This window comes from Ceratosolen solmsi, unplaced genomic scaffold, assembly GCF_000503995.2.
Source record: "Ceratosolen solmsi marchali unplaced genomic scaffold, CerSol_1.0 scaffold7, whole genome shotgun sequence".
NCBI classification, from domain to species: Eukaryota; Metazoa; Arthropoda; class Insecta; order Hymenoptera; family Agaonidae; genus Ceratosolen; species Ceratosolen solmsi.
In genome coordinates, this window is record NW_011948413.1 from 11,975,599 (window position 1) to 11,997,060 (window position 21,462).

Sequence of the window (21,462 nt, forward strand, 5' to 3'; positions counted from 1 at the left end):
GAGCGTCGTCCAAGGGAAATAACCGATGCAAAATCGATTTTACAATTCTTCGCCTCTTCGTTCTCTGCAGACGTCGACGAGTGCGCAGTCCCGGATCTCCAGACCGAAGTCTGTCGCTACGGCTGCGTCAACACCCCCGGATCCTACCGCTGCGATCCTCCGCAGCAGTCGCTCAATGAACTGGACGAGGTGCCAAAAAGATCGGACGACTGCCTCGTCGGCTACGAGGTTACCTCCAAGCGAAACTGCGTGGGTAAGTCGACTGAATCTTGACATTCAAGGGGAAAATTTCATTGAAAAATGTTAATGAATCCCCGACAAAAGCTTCGGTACTTTGTAGATCGCTAGCTGCCTTAAATAAGAAAAACGATTAATTGTCTTGAAAAATAATGCTCTATACTTTATAACGTTGAGATCAAATTACTGTTAAAGAAAATTAGCGTAGGACTGTTGATGTCCGCTTGGCATTCTCATTTATTTTTTCTTATGTCCGTGATCTGCTCATCAAACTTATGAATAAACCACTAGTTTGTACAATTTACGATATCGATGTTGATTAATGCTTAAAAAGTCTGAGAAACTTAATCTATGTGTTTGAAATGATAATATTCGCACAAAATATTTTACATTCTAACAGCTCGTTTCATGGAAAAGTCTATATTTAATTTATATTATCTTCAGTTAATAATGTTAAATCAATTAGCCATGAAATTTAGCTTACCCGAAAATTAATTGAAATTTCATTGACCTAATATAATACGTAAGACGGTGTTAAAATGTAATGCATTAATAATTATGGCAGAAGCAAGCTTTATTATTGGTGAAAATAATATAAATAAATCCATATGAATAGATGGATCATTTATTTTTGAGAAATATCGTATGCAAATTTAGAGAAAATTAAAACAGTACGAAACATAAATCATTCCAACATATGCGATCGATTAATAAGATATGACGATTGTTTTACAATTGGGATTTTATTTGCGAATAAACAGATATTTCATTGTATTTATATGATAGTAATATATGTATTAGATAGGCAGATAAGCCAAATGCATTGATAAGTGTCACTATTAAATTAGCAAAGAAAGTTTTATGATTTTAAAAGAAAGGTAGTGAAAGTTTATTGAATTAAATCATTTATTTAATCATAAATTTATAGCCAAGATGACCATACTTGTTACTCTATAAATAATTTATACTTTTTGCAATAAGTTCGATCGTTTCGATTTCACTTGATATAAGTGTCATTTCAGGTTCCTATATTATTAATATTTAAAAAATTAATTTTGGAAAATACAATAGATATTTTTATTTTACTACTGTCACTCATAAAAATTAATAAGAAAATTAATAAATCAATAAACACATTTTATTAATTAAAAAAATTATAATATTTAAATTGGCTATATAGATGAAAAATTTTGTATTCTATTATATAATTTATATTATTTCTGTTATATATAATAACGTTTATTATAAGCATATTAAAGGAATTCATAAAAATATGATCGCCATCATGATAAGTGAAAGATACGTAATATTTGTGATATTAATAGTCGTGATAATATTCAAATGAAATTTATCATAAATAATATTAAAGATAAATTTTTTACATTCTTATTGATTGCAGTTCAATCTTTTTCATTGTCAAACTAATCATTGAAGAAAAGACATAAAGCACTCCCACGAGTTTAGTCGGCAATTAAAGAAATTGCGAAGCTTTATTCAGATTGCCCAAATATAAATCGAAAATTGTTATTAGAAATTCATTAAACAACGCGTAATTGAATCTTCTTGAGCCATAAAAGAATAGAGATGAAATCAGCTGGAGAAGTGTGTTTGAGTGAATGATTACGTCTCCTCTTTTATCTCTTTATTCTAGTATTCTCTTTTCTCTACGTATTTATTCTTTTTATAAAAAGCTTCACTTTCCAAGTGAGCGAAGAAATTTACAATACAGTCAAAGACTGATTACACTATTCATTCAATAAAGATCCTTATAGAAAAATTCATTAATTAACGAAGGATTAATCTTCAATACGATCACAACATATTTAACGGATAAATTCGATTTTCATAGCAGTGAGATTAATTATAATTTAACATAACTAAAATTTGATAATAAGATGATAAATTAATTTGTTATAATATATATATATATATATATATTTCTTTATTTATTCATATTTTAATTTATTAATTAGTTTTCTTAGAGATATGCAAATAATATATTTTTTTTTTTTTATTTTCGTTATGCTCAAGCATGGCACTTCAGACTGAATGAGAATTCCAAATTTGACAAAGTCTCGGGTACGGTGACGAGATGTTGCATCGTTCCTTGTCTCGGTACATTGTTCTTCGAAATCTCCTTACTTATACCATAATCGTTGGTGTAGCCTTTGCGATGTAGCTTGAGAAGATGGAAGCTCAATGGTCCGTAGAAAAGTCGTTTTACTCGCGGTAATGAAGAAGTTCAAGATAAATGACGCGAAGTATTACGTATACTTAAGAGGATATACCGACATTTTCCTTAATCTTTTCATAATAATGACTCCTTCTTTTCCCTAATTTATGAAAAATTTATTAATAATGGAAGGCCTTTTTTACTCTTATTAATTTAGCCTTCAAATTGTTAACTATAATGATTATTTAAGTACTTTATCCGTGGCAGGGGGGAGGGGGAGGTGATGGTAGGAACTATTCAGTCTCATTAATATCAATTTTTTATGGCATTTTTAAAGACTGATTTAAAAAAATTATGGCACTCGATCAAATTCTTTTTACCTTATAAGATATTTGAATATTATTTAATTAAAGTTTTAGTATTTAATAGTCTTTCAACACACCGATGAAAAGCTTAATTAATGGGATAATTAAATTTTGCCAACAGTAATTGAGAAATATTTATAAAACTTTTTAAATTTTAAAAATACCTTTATCAACTGGGTAATGTATTAGTAATTGTAATAACAAAATTTTAATCACATATAGTACATACAATCACATAATAGTACATTCAAATAATTTGCCATTTCTTAAAAGAAATCGAAGTTTTTCCATTGGACCTTAGTAATCTATAAAACATATATTATTATTTATAATTGTTCATTATTCAATTCAAGAATAGTAGAATTCAAGAATATTCAAAAGCCAGTAATATCAATACTATGCTTTGCAACATATTTTTTTAAAAGTACTTTGTTCGCAAGGTACGAAAATTTGAAATTGTCAGCAAATGCGTATTCGCTTATTATTTAAAAATCATGGAAGTATTTCTCACGCCTTCACGCGCGTGCGCATCTGCTTCTTCTGTAAATTAAAAGGCACTTTCGCCGCTGGGATAATAATAGGAAAAGCCAGAGTCACGAATTTAAGTTTACAGGAAAGCTATAAAAGTAGCAGTGAGACACGTATTCGAATGAACTCAGAGTTAGAGTTTTTCAAAAATCACGCCTGACATTATTCGATTTATCGGCTATATCCTGCGCTATTACTATTCACTAACCCAATTCGAAATGCTGGCTCGCGTGTCCTTGGAAAATTTGTTAACAGAGTGCGTGTTAATCCATACGCACACTATCTCATGCAGATTGTCATGGCGTTGGGCCTGGCTCGTGACATTCCCTAGTGGTCTTGTTTCCTATTATTAGTGTCCGACATCTCGTGATAAAAGCACAAATTATTAAAATATATGCAATGATTTATTCGTAGCTACGTTAAAAAATATAAATGATCCGGCATTAAGTTATCGTGTAAATTAATGCTTCTTTACTGACTGCAGAACCAAATTGTCATAGAAGAAATAACAAATAATTGATTGCTTGGCAGTGTCGTTTAATATTTTTCTATTCATATGATATTTAAATGAATTTTGTGAATTTAATCCATTACATGCGAATAAATTTCAATGTTAACGGGAAGCCATGGATCATGGGCTGAGCATCAATATCTTTCCATTCCTCTTGATCACAATACAATTTGCAAATATTAATTTGCAAATTCCAGAATTATATTTCAATAAACGAAGATTGCAATCAATTTTTATTTTTATTTACATAAGCATTCTTCGAATTATTAAATAGAAAAGTAATAAAGTAATAAAAAGTAAAAGTATTGTCAATTTTCGTAGAATATTCCAGATTAATTGGTAAATATATCATAGTATGGGTATACAGAGGCCAGAGTACGTAATAATTATTTTTACTCATCTAAGAATATGAATTTCCCGATCATTAACAATTTCTTAGTTAGGTATCCTAAATTAAAAGAGGACAATAATCGCATCTCCATTGATATAGAACTACAACATATCTATAAGCAAATTAAAAAACAAATATATATATATATATATATATATATATATATATATATACACATTAATAATCAATAAGCAAAGAGGTATTATATATAATATTTGTCAAAATATTTCCTCTAAATAAGGATAATATTTAACAGAAAAAGAAATTTAAATTAAATACATTAAAATTAATGTAAATAAATTAATAAAAAAAATTAATTTTATTATACGTTTAAGGATATTTCGTCAAAAATTGATGTTTTACATAAAATTGCCGATATTCTACTCTATATTTGATGCGCTGAGAATAATTAAGTTATTAAAAAATTCTCGAAGAAATATATAATTAAAATTAAAATTAACCTACCGTGGATAAAATAATTATCTTACTATCGTTTAATTATATCGCTTCATTACACAATTATTATTATTACACAAATCTGAGGCATTTATAACAATTTAATTCGTCTCTACCAGCGTTCTTATTTCATTTTTAATAATTATGATAATTTCAATTTGACTACACACGCGAGTTAAGCTTTAATAAACATGCAAGTTTAACAATTTCACAAGAGGTTTGACGTTATATCTGCATAAATCTCAGTTTTCATAGAAGCTTTTTTTAACTGCTTTGGGCGTGCAAGCAACTAAGGTTAACTGAAACATCAAAATTTATAATTATTTTGATAATTAGGAATATCACTTATCCACGCACAAGCATAATTTGGCAATTTAATATTGAAAAAGCAATGCAGTCTGTTATTATAGATAATGGGAACTTGTCGATTGAATTAAGTAGCACAATGGTATATAAAGTTGATGGAATGACATTCAATTGATATATATTTAATTAGGTCTGAAGAACAATCAATTATCTTAATATCTTTCATTGTGCTAAGTAATTACTTAAGAATAATAATGATGTGTGACTTGTGAAATTTTAATTCTTTTTAAAATTTCTTAGTACGCTAACACAAGCTAATAATGTACGGAAATTGAAAATTTTTAGACTACTATCGAACGTTTGTATAATGTGAAATCCAAAATGCAACAAAATGGAAACAATTACCTTGGTAAATAACAGATTGCAATTATGACAACAATATTGGAGAAAGCTTTATTGATTGTCCTCGGACATTCAACAAGACATTATAAGCGGTTGGATGTGACAATGATTTAGTAGAAACGTCAAACTTCCCACGCAAAGAGAAAACGAATGAATAAATAGCAAGGACTAAGCAATACTAGACATAATCCATTTTTCACTTGTCAACCATTAGACGTTCGATGTAAAAACGTCTCTTCGACTTTTCATATAAATTATATAAAAATTGTATAATATTTTAGAATAACGATTATATTGGCAATGTAATTTTTATATATTCATTGTAATTAATGATTTGGCTATATGAAATAATAGGAGAACATAATTGAATATAATTTTCATACAAGGTATGAAATTTTTATGATGTGTTGCCAAAATCATTAATTTTCCACGATGGTTAATAATAAATATTTCATATAAGAATAATTTCATTAAGAAAATCGCGATTCTTTTAATTTTAATTTATAATTTTAACGAACCTGCATAGCACAACATGTCATACTTCTACAACTTAATATTGGTAAATTTAATGGATTTTCGAATTTCAACAAGCAATCCTTGCATTCCTTGTTGCAAAGTACGTGCAATCAAGAGTTCACGAGTAGTATAGTTAGATACAATAGTAAGACAAAGAAAAACATTGAAGCATCCTTGACTATATAAAAATGCAACTTTACATAAAGAGGCTTTCAAAATATTTTCCTTTTCAAGGTAAAAGCTCATGAATGTCGTAATCTACAATGAAGTTGTAATATCCGAAGAAATACAACCACTAACTAGTTCGATTTCAAAAGTTGGATGAGCGAATCAACGACAAATTAATGACAATCGTTGTATTTTCATCTGCTTGTTGAATTTTTCTAATTTTTCTATTATCATTGTTGTTTGCACAGAAGCAAATTGTGAATGTGTATTCAGAATATTGAACGAGCATGAAATTAACAATCTCCATTCTTGTTTATAAATCATATTTTCTTATAAAGATGTTCTTACTCACTTATTCGACCTTTCGATATCAATTATGCATAAACATTGGATGTGAATAGCTTTCAAAGTTGGTAAATTGCTTTTGATGAATAGGACATTATAAACTTTCTGTAAAATATTTATACTAAGATATAAATTATAATTTGAGCATGAATAATTAGAATCACACTCACACCATTATTTTACTTACTTTATTATTAAATTAAATTGTTGCACTTCATTTTGATTTACGAATTAACGCGAATAAACTCTACAACAAATATTCTACAACGTATTTTACAATAACATCATCAGTATTTATATTTTATAAATATTTATTATGTTATTAAATTTATTAAATTTATTAAATTTATTATATAAATGTTTTATAAAAATATTTTTCATTAAAATCTTCAAAATAAACGTAAATTTACAATTGCATATTTATATATAATTATTAATTGACTAATTTTATTTAAAGATATTAACGAGTGTGCCATGAACAATGGCGGATGTAACGAAGTGTGCGAAAATACCGAAGGAAGCTATTTCTGTGCCTGCGAAGGTGACGAAAGAATTTTATCGCCGGATAAAAAAACCTGTATTGGTAAGAACTAAATATGTAACTTATTTTCTATTAATTTTGTATAAATAAATATATCCGTAAATACCTGTCGTCCGAAATTGCATGAAACATCATTTTTACAGAATAGCAAAACCTGATATATTCAATTATCCAATTCGATTATAAAAGTTAATTACTGGAATTTAAATACTTTTATAGATCACTGAGAGTGTGAGATTCTTTCCTAAATATTACAAATAAATTATTAGTATAGTTTCGGAAAATTATTATTAACAAAATGTTATTAAAATTTTTATCACTTTAAATTCCATATATATATATATATAGTAATAAGATTTTACAAAAAAAAAAAAAAAAAAAAATGTCTGCAAATAAGTACATACAGTATTCTTCATGAAATATTCAAAACAAGGATATTACATTCTGTAAGGTATTGACTCCGGAATAGAACCATATAAATTTAAAAGAGAAAAAGCTTCCATGTATAATAAAAGTTATTCGAACACGGTTTAATATCAAGGATCTAGAAAATATTTTATAAATAATTGATCTCGGAATTTGTCCATTCTCGGAAAAAAAAAACAAAACCAAAACAATTCTGAAATAAATGCTTACAATTTTCCGAACTTTTAAATTTCATCTTAAACAATTGCACAACAATATCATAGAGTATAAATTCTAATACAATAATATAACATTAAAATAACTATGAGGAAAATTGTTATCGTATATACTTGCCCTTTGACACCTATTCTGTTCCTTTACCATATTCATGCTGTACTCAAGCAGTACTTAGTTTACATTTTCTTAAGTGCATTAACGCAAGTATTCAGTTACAAGTCGTGTACTTCGTGGATAATATATATATATCATTATAAATAATACTAAATTTCATAACGATTACTCAGAGGGCAATTTTGATTAGTTGGTGCTGTAAATCGCACATAATCTTCATATATTATTTTAATCACTTTAAATCATGATTCCGTCCTTCGCCTAGGATATTTCACTTTCTTCCTGTGCAGGCATTGCCAATAACATTATGTATTCAACTAAATAGATGCATAACGTACCCTTACTTTCAAGCAGTTGAATTATAGGTTGAATTCTCACTAATACCTGACTCGAAACTTCTACAAAATCCCTATGATCCGCATTAAATTCAAACTATGGTAAAATAAACGGCTAATTACGGAATTTAATAGTGTAGAAGAAGGACGTATTTACAGAAAAATTTCAAAAACAAACGAGTAAAACCAGTACTTATTTAATTTGAACTTTTTCCAGTTTCTTGATGCATAAAATTATTCCTGTCGTTTAATATGTACTCGTGTAATTGCCTGATACGGAGCTATTTTTATGTGCAAAAATTAAAAATTTCGACATCTTAATTTCATTATAAGTATTTGAATTTCGAAAATATAAACTGTGAGTTTTAGAATGTTAATTGTTCTAAAAATGCAATGAAATCACGACTCCTTCATAATTTTAATATATTATTCTGCTTTAATTATCCTATACGAATGAATTTTGATGAATGGCGAATTAGATAATATATTGTTAATTGGTAAATCACGTCAATTTTAAACACTTAATAAAGCATACAATACAGCTACTAATGTAATATAAAATCATTACTAACACTGAAACGATACAAATTGTGTTTAAGCAATTTCATTTTAAAGTTTTATTATCAAATTCATTTTAAGCATGAGTTTTTATTTTATTTTATATTCTTAATCTTAATTTAAATACAATATCGTTCAAGGAATTAATAATAAAGAATAAGAAATTATGTTTTATTCTAAAAAAAAAAAAAAAAAAAAACTTTATCAATTTATTGATTTTATATAATACGGACCATTGATTTTAATGGAATTAAACGTATATTATTATTTTTAATAAAAAATTTACTTTAATGTAATATTATTACATAAAATATTTATTTATTAATAATCTATTGGATTTTTGCTAAACTGTCGAATCGAGTTTTTAATGAATAATTCAAGCTCTCCTCGTATCATAGTTAATTACATAAAGAATTAATTCACCAATAGTACGAAAAATTTCATTTTAACATTGGGGCTTAAGAAATATGAGAATTAAGAAATATGAGAAATGGTAATTAACTGGTCTTTGTAACTTCGAATTAATTTGAATTTAATTAATGTATTCGATTACCAGTAATCATTTTATAATGGAGTGCTTAGGAATTATGTATTTTTCATTAATTTTTATTATAATATTTTCATTAAGCAAAAACTTAAGTGAAAAGTACTCAAGTTATTAATTAATACTATAACGATTGTAGTTAAATTATCGTGTCAATAGAAAAATAATTATGTATTGAGGTAAAATAAAAGCGATATATATCTTTACATACATTTAATGGTATTTTTGAGCCAAGAAATTATTTTTTTTTTTTTTATAAATATATATATATATATATATATATATATATAGTAGAGTGATTATTGCAATGGATGGATGAGCCGAGCTTATTATCAATCGATAAACTTAACGAAACTTATTATCCTAAATTTCTGTACAATATTTCCAAATGCGTCACATCGAATTTTCACGATATTTCTTACACAGCTTATCGATGTCACTAAATATTATACTCGAATAATAATTTCTAATGTAATAAATCATAGCGGAAATGAGAATTTCCTTAATATTAAAATACATGTGCGATTAATAGAGTAAGAAATATGCTAAACGCGAGGGACTCGGGGAGCATAATTATAAATTAAATCTACACGATATTTTAATCTACACGTTAATTTATACGCATAATTAGTAATGTAATTGTAAATTCTTCTGTATAAAAAGGAATCTGTTAAATAATTAATTAATAATGCTCACATGTAGTTTGAGCGGCATCCAATTGCAAATGTGAAATATAATTTTATTCGCCATTATTAAAGTTTCATTAACGTGCCTCATCCCATGCTCCTTCCTAAATATTATGATAAATTTCATGGAATATATAGATACAAAAAAAGCTCTCTTGGTGCTTGAAGTGACTTTATGCGGATACTGCAACGAAATTGTAATAAAATTAATGTCGAAAATTGAAAGCCCAATTGATCGCCCAATTGACCATAATTTTAATATAAAAATCAGCTATCACAATAATAGCCAACTGCACTTTGCAATAATTATAAAGAATCCTCTTGGTCGTCCTGCGCATAAAGCTAGGTGTACCGATGAATGTCATGTCACAGTTGCGGAAAAGCGTTTCGAAAGCCTCGAAAGAGAGGCAACACTGAGCTTGCGCTTTCGGAAACTCGGTGAGGTCTCGTGCTCACCTTTGAATCCAGCGGGTCGAGGTTACCTCATCTGCTCGGGTGAGGAGAGGCCGTCGACCGTGGCCACGGAGGCCTCAACGAGGCGCAAAGCCGCTGCTGCTGGCACGGATGAGGAAGATGAGGAGGGGGAGAACGAGGAGGAGGACGAGGAGGAGGAGGAGGAGGATGATGAAGACGAGGACGAGGAGGCGGAGGACGAAGTCGCGGAGACGAACGAGACGGAGGTCGAGAGTCAGCCGATACGCCCGGGTACAAAGTGCCACCTCAAGTGCCCACGCGGCTACGAGCTACACGGCGAGTACGAGCTCATGTGTCGACTCGACGGCACCTGGGACGGACCCAAACACGGCGAATGTCTACGTAAGTTCGTCCTTTCGATTAACTTGGATGGGAGCGGTATTAATATAAAGTATATAAAGAGTAGAGGCGAGTCGTCGATGAATTCACCTTCGTTATTTCTACTACTTTGCCTCACGGCATTGCCGTTGCTCGCTCGATTATGTAAGGATTGTCCTAACTATTACCAATATTCGGGGCGTGGAGGGAGGGAGGGAGGGGGAGGGGGGGGGGGGGTGTGAATCAATCGGTTTATTAACTGGCCGGGTGCAAGTGCTCGTGAATATTATTGAGAATGGATGTGAGGTAAGGAGCGGAATTTTGAAGTTTGAATCACGGCAATTTAACGACCATTTTCCAATTATACTAATACTTTGCACATCGATGAGCTCTCTCGGCGCTTCAAAATCAACGCGTCCACGAACGTGCGGGAGATGTAACGCCTAAAGTATTCCCTCGTTCTTAAGGTTACAGCAAACCGAGGCTCGACTGCCCGAAGGATATCACGGCGGAATTGCCTCCAGGCCGGGACGAAGCCTTCGTGACGTACGAGCAGCCGTCGACGGATCTCGATTGGTTTCGCTATGTACGCTCGAAACCATCCTGGGGCACGAGGCTCGAGGCCAATCTCAAGAAGGGACTCCACGAAATCACCTTCTACGCCCGCCACCCGGTATCCAAGAAGCAAACGAGCTGCACACTTAAGATAACCGTCGAAGGTAAGTTCCGCGGAAGCCCACTTTATTTATTGTTATTCGTAGTTGTTTGCATCTGCTTCGGCGTTGATACGTTGTTCGTATTAAAATCATGCAAGTTGGAGCAGTCAGTGGAGTAATAAAGTATGATTGTAAGTGGAATTATTTTAGGCAGAAGAGGTTTATGAAGGCATACATTGACTGGTATCATATTGATCTCGTATTAATAATGATGAGGCTGAGGATGCGTCATTAACATCTACGTAAACGAGTGGTGCGATAGATATGAAAAAAAAGTCCTAATAATGTTGCAGACATCTTCATTGAAAATAAATATATTTATATGCAAGCTTTTACGTTTCGTATGTCATCGAATCGATTTAATAATATTATTATTATTGTTCTTTAAAAAAAAAAAAAAAAAAAAAAAAATTTTTTTTTTTAACTATTTTACTAAAGTCATATTTCCCATAAACGCATTATAAATGCCTTAAAATTTCATTATAAAATTGTTATTTTTGCTAGCTATGTAAAAATAATTTTACGTTAAAACTTGTTCTTTAACATCTTTACTTTTAACAGAGATCTGTAAAATTTGTTAAATAATAATAAATTTTATGGCATCAAATGATTAAGTACCTCTGACAGCTAATAAAGCTTTATAAAACTTTTTGTATTTAAACTTATTAGGAAAACTAGGCACGAAGAAAGTTTTCTTTAAAATTTCGTTACGCGTTCTTCCTTCATCTTTGTTTTTCCGTTTGTAATCAAATTTACTCCCCACTACTTTTTTACTATATTATTTTACGTATCCATCCGTATTGAAAAAACATAGTAGAGAAATTAATATTATCGAAAATTAATAATTTCTTCTTCTCTGCAACGACGCGTTCTATGAACTATGAATTGATTGTATTTTAATTTATTAAAAGAATTTCGATTCAAAGTCCTTCTGAAATCAGACGACAGAGGTGCGCACGCTCGGTCGTACCGTCGTGATTGGACAAACTAAAGGCATAGGTGTTCCTTAAGCGGGGACTCACTGTCAGAGGCCTTAAAAGTGGGGAGAACTCAGATAGAAAAAATTTGTCAAAATAGAGAAGCCAAGAATAAAGCAAAAGTAGTTAACTTACCGTAGTAAATACGGCCACGATAAAGTAAGATACGAATAATCATCAGATTGCCCTCGCCAGTCCTTTCGAGATTGGGATGAAAGTGAACTACCCATCACAGGATCAGATCAAGGCTACTTCATCGCTGTGAGTACACAAAGTGTGTGCGATCTACTACATTGCCATAGCCAGTCCGTCCATGACTGGGATGAAGCAATCATTAAACAATAGAAAACACACTCGCTAAAAGGAAGTGTGCCATTTCAATTGTTGATCCTTACAAAATCAATAACAATTCATAGTCATCAAGTAGCTAAGTAGCATCTTGTGTAGTGAAACATCCATCACAAAAACTATTCCAAGCAATCGTATCTTTGTAAAATTAAAAGTAGAATACATTCGATACAACGATATTGTAATTGTAAATAAAATGTAAATAAAGCATATATTCATCGAAAACGCACTAGATTTTCTACATTTATACCCTTCGACTTTTCTCCTTCCCGAACCTTTGCTAGGGCGGGCGGCAAATATAGGCTATTCAAAATTTATTTATTAAAGAACAACAATTTTGAACGTTATTGGTATTCAATGATTCCAAGTTACATGTAAAGTGATTTTATTTAGAAAAAAAAAGCAAGTTGTAGAGAACATTTCTACAACATTTTTAACCGTTTGAATTAGAATTTTTATAAAAAAATTTTACTGGTATTTTATAGAAATGACTGGCATAATAACAAAATATTATATGTCGTTTTATATGTAAGTAAGCAAACCAATTTAATATTATTTTACCGAAGTTAATTACAAATTTAAAAGATAATTTATAATACAAAGTACAAATGTTGTTATTTAAAAGATAAGCTACATTAACTAAGGATTTTTAATTCCAAGGCAAATAATATATATAATTGGAAGTACAAACGAAGTTGTAAAAATATGACAGTATGCATAAATATTTTATAAAAATTCTGTTAAAATTCTTGCTCCTCTCCTCTCTCTCTCTCTCTCTCTCTCTCTCTCTCTCTCTGTCTCTCTCTTTCCACGCATTCTTTCTATTAACATAAAATAAACATTAAGCCAATGATAATAATAGTTAATTTATTTTTAGTATTTTTAGTTATCATTTGTAGCATTGAAGGCTTGTAATATCAAACAGTAAGTTAGTCAATGAAGAATAGAAAAACAAACACAGAAGAGAGATAGAGAGAGATAGAGAGATAGAGAGAGAGATATATAGAGAGAGAGAGAGAGAGAGAGTGGAATAGAATGGCAAATGTAGAGATCGATTACTCTACTAGAGCCGTCATCGTAGTTTAGTTGTAGATAATTTAATGAGACTCTCTCGAAATTCTCCAACTCTCCATGCCTTTGCCACATAGGAAATGCGCGCGACTTCTCTGTTCCCATCAAATGCAGCGATTCTCCGATCTTTGGAAATTCCAAATACCACCCACGCGAAACTGCTGCAAGTATTTTAAGAATTTTCATTTAAAGGAAGGACGGTTGGTAATTTTGTAATATTAACAGTAATCGAAACACTGTAAAAGTTTGTGGCTTAAACGAAGTTTAATAATAATTTGTAATCATTATAATCTATAACATTCACATATATAATATCATGAATACGCTGTACGATGTTATATTAATTAATTTTTATTTATTATCTATATCGAATTTAAACATACCGGGAAATAATCAATTCACTCGTATAATCATAAAATATTATAAATATAAGAGTTTAATTATTATTGTTGCATAATAATGAAGTGGAGTAGAAATATTTAAAATAAAACTATATAATGATAATTATAATTAATTTCAAGTTTAAGTTAGTAAATAATAAAGTTTAGGCATTAAATTTCAGATAATTTTAATGTGTGCATTAGCGAGTGAGTAACTTCTTAAATAAACATAATAAATTGAATAATATATTAATCATAAAAATAAGAATAAAATTTTTTGGAATAAAAAAGTTGGTATTCATCAAAATACAGTAATATTTTTATTATATTAAATGTACATTTTATACATATAGAACATTTAATGCCACAATGTTATTAAATAGAAGAAAAAAAAAGCAAAAAAAGCAAAAAGCTTTATGTAATATTGATATAATGCCTCTATGATATACTTATTTTATAATGGAACAGAGAAAATGTTTAATTTGTTTCAAAATTCATATGATTGTATATACTAAAAATATTTGTCCTACATTAAGGCAATATAATCATTTGAAATTCATGAAAAAAACTTATAGATCAATATCTAAATTATATCTATATTATCTATGATTATGTAAATCTTAATTTTATCTGTATTAGTAACCGATTGATTATTGAGATGTGTTAATTAGCGATTGTCTTACGTGGAAAGCGTGGGAAACGTGTAGGCAGTTATTGAAATAAAAACTAGCACATTCAAGGCAAATGTATATATATGTAGCTTGGAATTATGGTAAAGAGAGTATGGTAAATGTACTGTAAGTGACTTGCTATCATAAATTAGGCAAAAATTCTTCTTTTTTGGATATGATGGTAAACTATTTTTTTACATCCTGTACGGAGATACCGAGGATGTAAGTCGACGTTGGGTTAGTAGTCGATCTCCGTCAGCTCTAAAGTATCACAAAATTTAGAAATTTTAGAAAGCTTGAGCACCACTATCGTACATTCAGATCCAATTCAAGAAAGTCGAATCACTTGCCCGATTTTCGCATTAGCTATCTGCTCCCTTTTCAAATTTATCATTTAACAGTTCATTTTATATTTTGCACGTCGTATCTCGTGTCTGACCTTGAATACTACTGAAACCTTAAGCTTTTCTCAATATCCGGCAATTTATTTCATCGAATCCTCCGCTTTTTGATCCTTTTTTTTATTTCATTATTTAAAACCAAGATCCGCGCATGAACGTGCAAAAGAACTTGAAAACTTTATCGATCCCCTTAAATAAATATCTATTGATAAATTTATTATATTTCTGCTTAGTAGTACAATTGAAACATTTTCGCATAATTTATGAAATTTATTTACCTATTCATGAGTTTAACATGTTGCAGTAAGTATGTAGTATGGAGCATTATTTTTTGCAGAGATTATAACATTTTAAAATTATAGAGTGGTGACGCATTGAGTTTAATTACTTATATGATTTACATGTAGTTATACTCATTGTGTGGCTGAGCTATAATAAACAATAATAAACGCAAAAGTTCTCGACAATCACATTGCTACTGTCGACCATATACAAAGTAGAGAAAAACTGGAAAGGAAAGCTCAGACAATATTGTACATTTAGTTTAATAATTCCCAACGTTCTCCATTCCAAAATTTCTTACCAAAATGAACATTAATTTTACTTAATACACGGCTTAAATTTACTTTTGCTTCTGAGAATTGTGTATTATATCATTTACATCAAACAAATAATAAAGCATAGAATTCATTATTTTGTAATTTTATTTTTGCATTTAACATTGTTTTCATACACGAGAATAATATTTAACAGAAAATAATATTTGTCATTCAGATTTTATGACTTGTAATTCGTAAATTTTAAATACAATTAGAATAAAATGTGATTGTACGGCAAAAGCGAATATATTATAAAAAAAAATTATATATCATAAAGAAATTTCTACAAAATCAATTGCACGTTATTATTTATAATATCCATAAAAATTTACATATTAGTTTCGTTATTAATTTCTAATCTTTGTATTTGACATATTAATAATATTAGTTTTATATTATTTTTTTTTCGGGATTTTATTTATAATATTAAGATACTCATGATATTAATTATATATAAAATATATTCATATATATATATATATATATATATATATATATATATATATATTCACTGAAGTAATCCGTTCAAACATAAATTTCAAATTTCTCTAGTATTTCCAGTCAATTCTTATAATATAATTTATGAATAGTAATTGTAATTCATTAAACATACATACAAATCAACTATTAAAAAATAGTTCATAATAACTTGTAACTTATTTTTTTTTTTTTTAATTTAAATATTGATATTAAATTTGAATTATCATTAAAGAGGCATAAAATTGAAAAATAACTACCAAAGTATTTATAAACTTTTAAAGAAATTATTTAATGAAGGAGTTAATACTTAATTCAAGAATATAATAACAAAACATCATTTCATTTTCTCTATGGCGATTAGACTTTCTGATAAAAGTTTTCACATCAATGTCCATCATTGTTCTCCAGTCCTTATGATGATATTCATTAGCTTTGAATAAATAAATATCTAGGAACTTTATCAAAAATATAATCTATTAAACGTAAGCAGTAAGTTTTGTCTAGAAATAGACTATTATAGCTCATATAGTATCGCTAGAAATTGATTGTCGTCCAATCCACTAGTTATACCGAAAATTTTCAACCTGCTAAAGGGTATCAAAGTTTCTCCATTTACTTCAAATTACAACTGCATTGTAATATAATATAAATGATAGTAATTTATTCGCATTTGTTAGAAAAATTAAAAATAAAATTTTTCATTTACAGAGGGACAAGCACCAAAGGTCAATGGTTGCCCGAGTGATATCGAAATTACGGGGAAAAACGGTTCAGCCATAACGTGGATCGAGCCCACATTCACTGATAATATTAAAGTCACTGGAATAACTAATAATGAGGTATTACACTTTTTATTTGCTGCATTGAAGTATATTAAACTTTTGAGCTTGAATCGAATATAGAATAGGGATTTTCGTATTAATAATCAGAATATTAATGAATATCTGGAATTTTTTATCATTTTCTATTTTCATTTGACCTAAAGCTCCTTGAACGAGAATATAACTTTTTTTATCGTCACATCATTCATAAATATTTTTAAAATACGATAAAATTGCAATCAATTTTTATGGTTATTTATTGTAGTATTGTTAAAATTGCTTGTTTCAGTTGTTGGAAAAATAGTTTAATGACACATAAAAGATCAATGATTTCAATTTATATTAACTTTTAGAATTGCTTGTTAAAACTGCAAGATCGGTCACAGAATAAAATACTTTCGAGTTAAGATGAATTTATTTCAAAATGCATATAATTATAAATACTTATAAATAAAATAATTATAAAATGTCATTTAAAAGTAGAATCAGTAATTATTAAAATATACTTCCAATCACTTCCAATCAATGATGTATTTATCATAAATTTTTCTACGGCAGAGCGCGTCGCTGAAATACATTATTTTACTCAAAAATTCATTATTTGACTGATAATTATTAGTGTACTTTGAATAAATGCATTCTTTGTACTTAAGAATAACTTCACTTACTCGAATAACAGAAATGTCTTCGGCAGAGGAATTCTACGAGAGAGAGTTTTTTCAATTATAAATTCACATTCGACAAGAAAAAAAAGAGTAAAATACCCAACGAGAAAGTACAACGTTATCGAGAAGTTTGTGTTTGTTGAATTTCAATGACGACGTTCTTTTATCATGACAATGTGTTAGTATCCGATAAACTTGCCCACTTGGTGAAACTCAGCCGTATATTAAAATAATTCTTTTTTTTATTTTTTTTTTTTTTTTGTTTTCTTGCCATGTTCTTCTGCAGAACAATTAAAAACATGAAAGTAAGGGCGAAACAAAAGCCGACCGACAGCGCAATAAAGAAGAGAAACAGAAAGAGAAAAAAGTCGGGCGGTGGGCGCAATTTACGGGCGCGATAAACGGGGTAGAGGGCACGAGCGAGCACCTGGAAATAGAAAAGAACAGTGAAAAACGGCTTTGAGTTAATGCGAGCATAACAACAAAATGGAAATTAGCGATAGTACGGCTGCCGTCGGTGCTACTGCTAACCTAGAAAAAGAAAAAGAAAAAGAAAAAGAAAAACAAGGAAATTAAAAATAAAAGACAATAAAGAACAAAGCCTTTTCTGTTGGCTGTTGGTGTCGATTGCAGAGAGTGAGAGTGAGAGTGAGAGTGAGAGTGAGAGTGAGAGTGAGAGTGAGAGTGAGAGTGAGAGTGAGAGTGAGAGTGAGAGTGAGAGTGAGAGTGAGAGTGAGAGTGAGAGTGAGAGTGAGAGTGAGAGTGAGAGTGAGAGTGAGAGAGTGAGAGAGAGAGAGAGAGAGAGAGAGAGAGTGAGAGAGAGAGAGAGTGAGAGCGAAGAAAGTGGAGAAGCATGAAAGAAATCTCGCGTCGCTACGTAATTAGTCATCAAGTTATATGTAATTTTGTATAGTAAATTCCGTCGGGCGCCATATATATCTCGACTCACCGTATTATCGTGCAAAACTGGCAAATAAAATCCATTCGTATATATCTCCTCGGAGCGAGATTGCGGTAAGGACTGAGGCTTAAACCAACTCGAGCTTTTGCCGAGCTTTATTTTCCATTTATTTTTAACGTTACATCACGACGACGAAATTGTTCGAATCGCTTGCTTTTACGAAGTTTTATAATTAAATGCAAGAGGTCAGTTTTTTTCCCCCTTTTTTTCTTTTGAGCTTTTCGGGTGTCGTTGCGGCTCGTTAACTCTCCAGTAATAGTGTCATTGATTGTAATAACTTAACTGCTCGCGAGAGTAATGAAGTACTTGGATGTGAAATCTATTTTCAATTACCTATGAACATTGATACCATGAGACTTGGAAAAACAAAAAAGTCTAATCGCTAAGTATAATTAATAAGTAGTTTTTTTTTTTATTTTTATGGTCGATTTCAATAATATACATTTTCGCATTAGAATGTTCGAGATTATATAATAGAGATTAATATAATACTCATGAAACTCGAAAACTCTATTTCAATCATATAAACTAAATACAATTTATAAATATTATTTTTCGTATAAATGAGATTATTCCCATATTTGAATTTCATGATTTAATACTTAATCAATTGTGTTTATGTACTCTTTTGCATACTTTAATGAATTATCGGCTGAATAAAGCTTTTTTAAATTTAATAACTTAATTCTAATACAAAATATATAATTTGCTCTTCGATAAATGATAGATTACGAAAAAAATCAATAGATAAGAGATTTAAATACAATTAATTATTCGGCAATGAGTTGAATAGAAACCACAAATGCTTTATCTCTATACGTTTAGATGATTACTATTTGTACTATTAAGAAATATTAATAATTACGATTAATAATTAGAATTTTAAACGCTAAAATTTTTTATTTAGCATTTTTTTTTCTTTACTCAACTTCATTGAAAACGCCAGATTATCTTATTAAACCGAATTTTCGCCCTTTGAGAAAAGAAATTTTCACATATTTGCTCACTATTGAATTTTCGTAAAGGTTAGTACCAATAGTTTTTTTTTTTTTTAAAGCCTTTGCAATTCGATCGTTTTCGCCATCGAGATCAGCCCTCCAGAAACGGCTTATCGAAAAAATTTATAATAAAAGAACATTCTATTTCTATATTTCTTATTTTGCCAACCATCTCTTTCATCTTTCTCGGTCTTAGGACGAAAACTCGTAGCAAAATAATGTTTATTTTAATTTCGGATAAACCAGAGTTTAGTCATAAATTTTAATACCAAGCACTTAAAAACTCAATAGATTGTATTATTTTATTTTTAAAACACCTGTAAAATAAGAAAATTTAATAATGATAAACGTGAAAATGTAAGAGAAAGAAAAATTAAAATTTTATATACATATGATCGATTGATTAACCTACTATAAATTTCATTAACTAACTATAAAAATATAAATAATTAGAAATATTTTTAAGAATAGAAAAAAAAATATTTTAAATAATAATACATTCTTATCGTGCCTGACATCTACAAATAAATGTTAAGTTTCTTTCTAAATTTTCGTTACAAAATCCATATTGATATTTTTTTAAATATTAAAAACTATTAATGTTGCAAAGAAATAATACACACGCGAATATAATATTCATAAAAAAAATTGGTATATGCATTTTGCACATTTACGGCTTATTTAATTTGTTCAATGTGTCTTAATGAAATTAAATTTTACCTATAATTTATTTTAAACAGATTATTTTAATTTTCATTTGTTAATACATTATTAACAATTAGCGGTCAAAATTAAAAATGACGGAGTACAAAAAATTGTTTAATAAAACGCCGTATTTTTGGTTTATCTTATGACCGGATAAATTGTACTTTAAATTCAAGGAATAATTAAGGGAAAAATTATGATAATTAAAATAGTTATGATTTCGCATTATAAAATATATAATTCTATAGATAATTCAGAATTTCTATATAAATGTTTTGCATAATTAAATGTTTTTTATCTTGTAAAGATAATTGTAGTTGCTGCAATAATTGCGAACAAGAATAACTAGTAAACCATTAATTTATTTTTCTTAAATATTCAATAGAATAGAACCGAAAAAGTTGCGAAAACTCATCTATTGTATTGATTTTTTAGTTAAGAAAATATAAATCTATGTTAACTATATTATAAATAATTGTTTACCAAAAGTTAAAGATGATTTTTTTTTCTTTTTTTTTTTTTAATGCATTATATTCTTCGTATAAATATTTGTCATGAATTCGAAGACGAAGAATGGAAAATCTTTGATATTTATTATCGTACATTCCAGATTCTAATTGATTTGATTTTTATGTAGTGTAGCGATCCTTCGCAAAAACAGTATGTATGTGTTTATTCACTTGTTTGTTTCATCAAGTCGCATTATCGAACCATAAAGCTTACGTTTCACTTGTCTCAACTGCAGTTGCAATAAAAATATGTTAAATATCGTGAACATACATATTCGACGTAATCTTTTTATTTCTCATGTTTATCTAGTGAACGTTTTACAATGATTTTTCGTCTAATTTCCAAGCTATCGAGAAGCCATGAAAAATGGTATTTAAGAAGCCTGTTGAGATTTTCCACTAAACTTAAACCCATTTTATTTCAAATTATCCACTGATATTTCGGCAATTAAAAAGCTCGTAACTCAAGTAAATATCAAACATTCAACATAGGAATGTGATTTTGAGTAATATAGTGGCGGGATAGGGAGGGATGGAGGGAGGGAGGTAG

The 21,462-nt window shown here is 29.1% G+C and overlaps 1 protein-coding gene across 1 annotated transcript in view; it reads left to right on the top strand.

Moving 5' to 3' along the window:
- The window catches only part of LOC105367693 (uncharacterized), a 71,587-nt gene that overhangs the window by 49,152 nt on the left and 973 nt on the right, over window positions 1-21,462 (top strand). The window contains exons 9-14 of the mRNA XM_011506462.1: window positions 71-253; window positions 6,856-6,981; window positions 10,161-10,423; window positions 10,454-10,634; window positions 11,078-11,329; window positions 16,962-17,092. Coding sequence (XP_011504764.1) covers window positions 71-253; window positions 6,856-6,981; window positions 10,161-10,423; window positions 10,454-10,634; window positions 11,078-11,329; window positions 16,962-17,092 — 1,136 coding nt within the window. The remainder of the gene's footprint in view (window positions 1-70; window positions 254-6,855; window positions 6,982-10,160; window positions 10,424-10,453; window positions 10,635-11,077; window positions 11,330-16,961; window positions 17,093-21,462) is intronic.